Raw genomic sequence first — 7,390 nt, forward strand, 5'->3', positions numbered from 1 at the left:
TGGGAGAAGTGGAGTGGGATGTAGACATGCTGGGCATTATGGGAGAAGTGGAGTGGGATGTAGACATGCTGGGCATTATGGGAGAAGTGGAGTGGAATGTAGACATGCTGGGCATATGGGAGAGGTGGAGTGGGCACAGTGTGGTCACTGTACAGGGTATCCATATTTGTGTAAAATACACAACTATTTTAGATTGCACACGAACTTTATGGACACTCTGTATAAAGAGCAACAACACACGGGTCTCTGGAAATTCTATGTTTGTGGCAGACCTTAAAATAGAAATACTTAGTTCTCGAGATTTTCATTTTTTAAATCTCTGTAAAAGTTTTAATGTTCTGAGTCTTTAGGAGAAACTCCAAGTAAGAAAAAAAAAATACTCTGGTGGGGCCAGGCACAGTGGCTGGTGCCTGAAATTCTGGCAGTCTGGGAAGTAGTAGGATTGTTTAAGTGCAAGAGTTCAAGACCAGCCTGACTAAGCAACAGCAAGACCCCGTCTCCACCAAAACCAGAAAAACTAGCAGGACACTGTGTTGACCACTTATAGTCCCAACTACTTGGGAGGCTGAGGCAGGAGGACTGTTTGGCCAGGAGGTTAAGGTTGCTGCGAGCTAGGCTGATGCCATGGTACTCTAGCCAGGGTGATGAAGTGAGGCTCTATCTCGAACAAACAAACAAATAAACAAACAAAAAAAAAAAACCTCAGAAAAAACAGAAAAAACAAACAAAGAAAAAACCAAACTCTGGTGAAAAAAACAGTAACTGAATTATTTTTTACAATAAATTACAGAAGGTAAGATGCCTCTGAACCCAAAGCAGTGGATGGCAGATGCACAGATCTCATTCCTAAAACAGGGCTTCTCACTCTAGCCATATGTTAGAATGACTTGAGAACATTTGAAAAATATTAATATTTAGGTCCCTCCTCACAATGACATGAGAAGTTCTGAGTCATTCTGAAAGCTTGCTAGGGTTTTATAAATGAGCAGCCAGAGTTGAGAACCACTGGATTCCAAGGGTGATTTGCAACAGGAGACTCAGCTTTCTCAAACTTTTGACACCAGCCTCTTTCTCTTTACCAAAGTTTCCTCAAGTGCCCAGAATCGGGGTGGGGGTAGCACGTAAGGGGACAAGTGGAAGACAGGGGACAAAGAAGAGTGTCTGAAGAGACTTCCCAAGATAAGATCCTTTGCCATGACCACCTGCCTTGAGAACGACTGTTCTACATCATCCAAAATGACCCATCTTTTTTTCTACACGCCCTTTAAACCTTTGAGGATAAGGCAAAAGCAAAAAAATAAAAACAAAACAGTAACAACAAAAAACAAGTTTGAGCCCAGTAAGTGAAATCGTGAACCCATTTCCACCGGGCAGATGGACAGCAAGCAGCACCCTGAGACTCCCTAGAGGAACACAGGCAGGAGGACACATCTTGGTGGCCCTGATGTAGGAGATGCCCAGTGACATATCAGCCCAGGGCTCAGCATTCCAGCCCCTCTCTGGGCATTTAGCCCCAAACAAGAACAAACAACTGTACACCCTCCTCACCTATCACTAGGTAAAAGCACCAGCGGTGAGGAGGGGTTGAGGGCTCATGAAAAGTCCAAGAGGGCTTCGTTTCACAAGCAATGGATAGCTGCTGTGTCTCATCAGGTCTCCTCATAAAAGCTGTCCTCAGAGCCCTTCTTCCAAGAAGCATGGAGACCAAGGAACGATGCCTGAGGCAGGTGCCATGGAAGCTTCCTCTATCCCTCCAGTGCCCTCAAGAGCTCCTGATCCTTTCTCAGCAGCGAGTGGTCAGAAATGCCTGTTTCCAAGGGTTCATCCTAAGGGGGAATGATACCTCTGTGCCACCATCTCTGACCACCCCCCTTTCCTCCCAGGATGCCCAAATAAACTAACTTGCTCCATCCTGTGTTTAACTTTTCGCATCCTGTGTCCAGCAACACAGGCCGTGCTCCTCACTATCAAGTTATGCTGGACATCACGGACGCTCTGCAGACACAAATCACTCAATTGTCTGGAGGACACTTCTCCCTCTCTCACTTTTCTGGATTGCGCTGGCAATTTCCATGAAATATAAAGTTGGCTGCATTAGTGTGGTTCTTTTCTGCTTTCTACCCTAACTTTGTTCAGATTCCTTTCGTAGAGCTCCAACATGGTCTACTCTATCCTCATGGACAAGTCCATCCACCGTTAGCCAGTCTGTAATAGAAGCCATGTTCCTATAGGACTTTGAGATATCTAAGTAACACTCTCCCACTACCCACCGTCTTCTCACCCAAAGTAGTTCTCTGCCTGCACTCCCTATCTCTACACCTCTAATAGAGCCTATCAGATTTCTCTTCATGCTCTAATCAACCGCAAATTGCTCAGAGCTTGTATAAGGGAGCTTCTTGCTTTTGTGACACTTATATGCAATGTTCTTTCTGTTTGGAATACCTTTCCTCCCCTACTTCTTCTTTGCTTGAAAAATATTTCTTACGGTCTTAGCCCAGGACTTACCTACATCCTTCTCTTCACCAAGCAGTAGAAGCAGTGTTCTTTAGTGACAATTGTTTTTCCAATCTTTCCACATAGCAAGTCAAACTTTAAACTTTTTAAAATAAACCAAATGAAATAACTGGATCTATCCTGATGCCTTTCCTCTGGGTTCCCCAAATTCCCTAGGGGTATCTCTATCACCAGACTTGCCGCCTTATAATTACTGATTTACGAGGCTTCCTTACTTGACTTTGAGCTCAGTGAGGGCAAGGAGTGTGATATAGTCATCTTTCTTTCCCCAGCATATAGGGCACATTCCACAAATGCTTTCGGAATGAACGCATGCATCATGGATTAAACCTGACGGAGGAAATTCATGAGGACTCATCTCCTTCTTTAGCACTGACACTTGGGAGATGAGGCTCTCTTACCACTGTGAGGTAAAGTCAACAAACTCTGCAGAAAACTTGTCTGCCGGGAGTTGCGGCGATGGCTCCTCCACCACCTGTTTGAGCTGCTGAAAAGGAGTTCCCCACGAATCATAGGGAAACCGGAGGATGGCCAGCTCAATCTACGGGAGAAAAGAAACAGTAATAGGTTAAGCAGGACTGTTTTAGGAAATCAGGTGGGTTTTTTTTTTAACAATCCTAGAACAGCAGAGATAAATACAAAGGTGATGTTCAAGTATAATTTGGGAGGAAAAAAATACACCATCTGTTCTTTAGCAATTTCCCCCAAATTCCTAGAGCTGGGGATTTTCAAATAAGATCTTACTCGAGAAAGCCACTTAAACCCATCTAAAACTAGGTCCCTGACTAAAATCCACCGCGGCAATTCATAAAACTTGCAAGCCAACAGTATTAAACTTCAAGATGCAAAGCAAACATTTTTTTGAAGTGTGCCCTGAAAAGCAATTCTCACCCTGAGACCTTTACGAAGCTGAACATCTACTGCCATCTGCAGGCCCTTTGGTGAAATGGCTTAGGGGGGGCTGTAAGTAACCTAGGACCTAATGCCCGATCTTTTTTTGGACTTGAGTAAAGGCCACTTGGCTGTCACAGGATCACGTGTTTTCTGGGCAGGGACATGAAATAACTCACGGGATTTAATCAGCTGCTGTGGCTGGGAGGGAGCCAGGACCACAGTGGGTAACTCCAGCCCTTGGTGATCACCAAAGTTATACACAAAGTGCTGATCACATAACTTCAGAGCTGTGCCTAAGGAAATCGCCTTGTTTGTCCTCACGTCTTTAGGGTATACCTGACGTCAACAGCTAAGACCTCTGCGATAAAAATATCGTGGGAAGCACAGCCTGTGTCCTGGATAACACAGCCCTGCCAGGCGCCACACACATCAGAGCTCTTTGTGTAGCTTAAGCTTCTTGCCTTGGCTAGAATAATTTAATGGTAAACTATAGTCTATTCGGATCCTCTCGCTGTAAGAAAGAGAGTCTGTGTAACCACAGTCGTGAGTCAAGGGCATACAACTAACCAAAAGTGGAATAAAGAGAAAAACTGACTTTCCCAGTCCCAGTTCAGGGTTTCTACTAGACCACACTGCACAAAATTATCACTCAAAATCTCCTGCCATCTTGGCAGGAAAGGATACCCCAACCCAGCACCTTGGGGCATTTGCTTCTTGGTCCCACGTCCACCCCACTGCAGCTTCAGGCCCATAACCTCATAGTCCGTGACGAGTGTCATACGCTACCATTGTGATGCCCAGACTCCAAATGTCCGACTTCACACTGTATCCCTTCTGATTGAGCTCTGGGTTTATTCTTTCAGGCTAAAAAGGAGACAGACAACTGAGAAACTGGCACAACCATTGCCATGACATTCTTAGCTTGATAAAGTCTCTGGGGGCAGGGGCAGCACCAGCTGCCAAGTGAGTTGTTTTAAGCTCCTACCATGCCTCCCAGGACAGGAAGGCCCAGTAATTACAATAAACATCGGTGTCTCCCTGGAGTTGCCCTTCTGAGTTAGTCTTTTCTTAGACACAGTAATGGATCAAGTTCCCTTCATAACCATTTTCAATTTTCCCTAAGAGAAAAAAAAAAAAAAAAAGCTAACATCTAGAATCATCCTTGTTAAAAACATCAATAGTCCAGAACTCAGAAAAAAGAATCAATAGGTCAATGGTGTTGGCTCACTGAGCCTATAACCCCAGCACTTTGAGAGGCCAACGAAGGAAGATCTCCTAAGGCCAGGAGTTCAATACTAGCCTGGGCAACAGAGTGAGACCCCCCACCCCCCATCGCTATAAGAAATTAAAAATAAAAAAAAATTAGCCAGGCATGGCAGTGCACTCCTGAAGGCTGAGACATGAGAATTATTTAACTCAGGAGCTTGAAGCTGCTTGCTGTGCCACCGCACTCCAGCCTGGGTGACAGTCTCAAAAAAAAAAAAAAAATAGTCACTGGGGCTATTGTCCCACATTAACAGACCTAAGCAATTTTTAGCTAAGCACAGACAGAAAGCTTTTCAATTCCAAGTACAAGTCCATTTCCAAGTAGAATACAGTGTTAAGTTCTTTCAGTTAAAGAGGATCCCAAGGGTTCTGCTAATGGCTATGAATCTTCACAGCTGGGTGAGGTTCTCTCAAGACTAACTGAACTGCCTTGCTTAGGAATTTAAATTCTACTTATTAGAAAAACTAGCCGGGCATTGTAGTGGGAGCATGTAGTTCTACCTCCTTGGGAGGCTGAAGCAAGAGGATGACTTGAGCTCAAGTTCGAGGTTGCTCTAAGCTATGATGCCACAGCACTCTACCAAGGGTGACAGAGTAAGACTCTGTCTCAAAAAATAAATAAACAAATAAATGATAAATTCTACTTCCTACTCTATTCTCAGAAAACAAGGGAATGCTCACCTGCAACTCTGCATGAAAATTGTGCAGACTATATGTATTGCTTATATGTTATTTAAAATAATGTATCTCTTTTACTTGAATTGTTAAAAGTAATATATATGTATGTGTGTGTGTGATGGTCTGAATGGTTGGGTCTCTCTCAAAACTCGGATATTAAAACCTAATCACAGGCAGCACCCGTGGCTCAGTGAGTAGGGTGCCGGCCACATACACAGAGGCTGGCAGGTTCAAACCCAGCCCGGGCCAGCTAAACAACAATGACAACTGCAGCAAAAAATAGCCAGGTGCTGTGGCGGGTGCCTGTAGCCCCAGCTACTTGAGAGGCTGAGGCAAGACAATCACTTAAGCCCAAGTGTTTGAGGTTGCTGTGAGCTGTGACTCGGTCTCAAAAATAAAAACAAGCAAACAAAACCTAATCACACATGTGATGGTGTTAGAAGGGGATTTTGTGACAAGGTCGGGAGGGGAAAATGCTCATCTATGCACTGGTACCCTTATGATAGGACATCTCCATCTGTCCTTCAGCCCTTTCACCACGAGAGGACACGGCAGGAAGGCCCCATCCATGAACCTAAACAAGCAGACCCTCACCACACACTGAATCTGTGGATACCTTGATCTTGTTCTTCCCAGCCTCCCAAACTATGAGAAATAAATTTCTGTTGTTTATAAGCCACCTGGTTTACGTGATACTGTTATGGCAGCCAGAACAGACTAAAACAAGATACTGGCAGCCAGAACAGACTAAAACAAGCAAGTGACTAAAGATTGCAGACAGGAAATATTAGCTGCAGCGATTTCGAGAGCCTCAGGCACACTTCCCTCTCCCCTCGGTGCCCATCCATTTTCTGCTTCCCAGCAGGCTTTGTGGGCAGCTGCCCTTCCAGGGGCCACCCCCGGGGAAGGTACTTACGGCCATGTACGGTTTGCAACCTGCGTCAATTGTTTTAGCGACAGAGTCCACCAGGTAGCCACTGATTCCAAAGTCGCACATCTTCACTTGGCCCAGAGCATTAATGAGCACATTAGAAGGCTTGACATCTGAAAGCAAAAACAGCCAGGCTCCCATCCCATCAGCGTGCTCGCAAGATTCATTTCCCTACCACCAGAGGGCCTGACATCTCCATCTGTCCTTCAGCTTCCATCCCCCGAGTGGCCCGATGCACACGTGAACCGCCATCCTGGACTCAAAGTCACATACTGCTTATTGCCTTCAGCTTGACTTTCTATGTCTGGTTTTGTCTGTGCTGTGCAGGACGTGAACCCATCAATGGAAAGACCTGCTTCCTCCACTGACTTTACCTGCATTGCCCCCGTATGTGCAATAAGAACTGTAAAAATCATGATGGAAGCAAATGCCCAGTTCAGAAGGATCTACTGATGCTTAGTGCGGGGGTAACAGGCCAATCAATGAAACGGCGAACTGTGACCCAGTGATACACCAAATACGATCAAAACAACCGGTTTTGACTGAGACTTTTACAAGAGATATGTCAGAGATCATATGCCACAAACCCAGGTACCACACACCATAGAGCAGGTCACAGAAGAAGGGTTTGACTAAGCAGATTTTGAATGAATCCTTCAGACTAGAAAGATATAACCCACCTTCCCATGTGCCTAAAAAGCTTATCTCTGGATAATTGAATTAGAAATATTACAATTAGAGATTATTATTTATTTCCCTTTATAATATTTTTTACAAAAGATATGGGATCAGGAAAAGAGTCATTTTAAAAGCTTTAAATATGATCCTTTATAAATTTTCCCTTAAACTGGCATATATACAAATTTCATTTTATTATTTTTTATGCCTTATATATATTCTCTATTATGGATTAAATATTTCATAATTCTGAAGTAAACTCCTAAAAGTCAGTCTCATGTTTGTGGATAATCTGTATCTTTCTTCTATCTGAATTGCTCCCCACTTTCTCCTTATCTCCCTCCATCTTATTTTTCCAATTATTAATAATAAACATCAATAATAATAGGAACACTGTGCAAGGCATTTTACATGATTACCAGGCTCGGG

At 44.0% G+C, this 7,390-nt stretch overlaps 1 protein-coding gene across 1 annotated transcript in view; it reads right to left on the reverse strand.

The window, feature by feature from the left end:
* MAP2K6 (mitogen-activated protein kinase kinase 6) overlaps positions 1-7,390 on the reverse strand; it is a gene marked incomplete at its 5' end in the record, with an annotated part of 37,714 nt that overhangs the window by 12,075 nt on the left and 18,249 nt on the right. The window contains 3 exons of the mRNA XM_023511209.1: positions 2,916-3,055; positions 4,195-4,272; positions 6,269-6,396. Coding sequence (XP_023366977.1) covers positions 2,916-3,055; positions 4,195-4,272; positions 6,269-6,396 — 346 coding nt within the window. The remainder of the gene's footprint in view (positions 1-2,915; positions 3,056-4,194; positions 4,273-6,268; positions 6,397-7,390) is intronic.

The sequence above is a fragment of the Otolemur garnettii genome, unplaced genomic scaffold (genome assembly GCF_000181295.1).
Source record: "Otolemur garnettii isolate 467f Iridium unplaced genomic scaffold, OtoGar3 scaffold00018, whole genome shotgun sequence".
In the NCBI taxonomy this organism is placed as follows: Eukaryota; Metazoa; Chordata; class Mammalia; order Primates; family Galagidae; genus Otolemur; species Otolemur garnettii.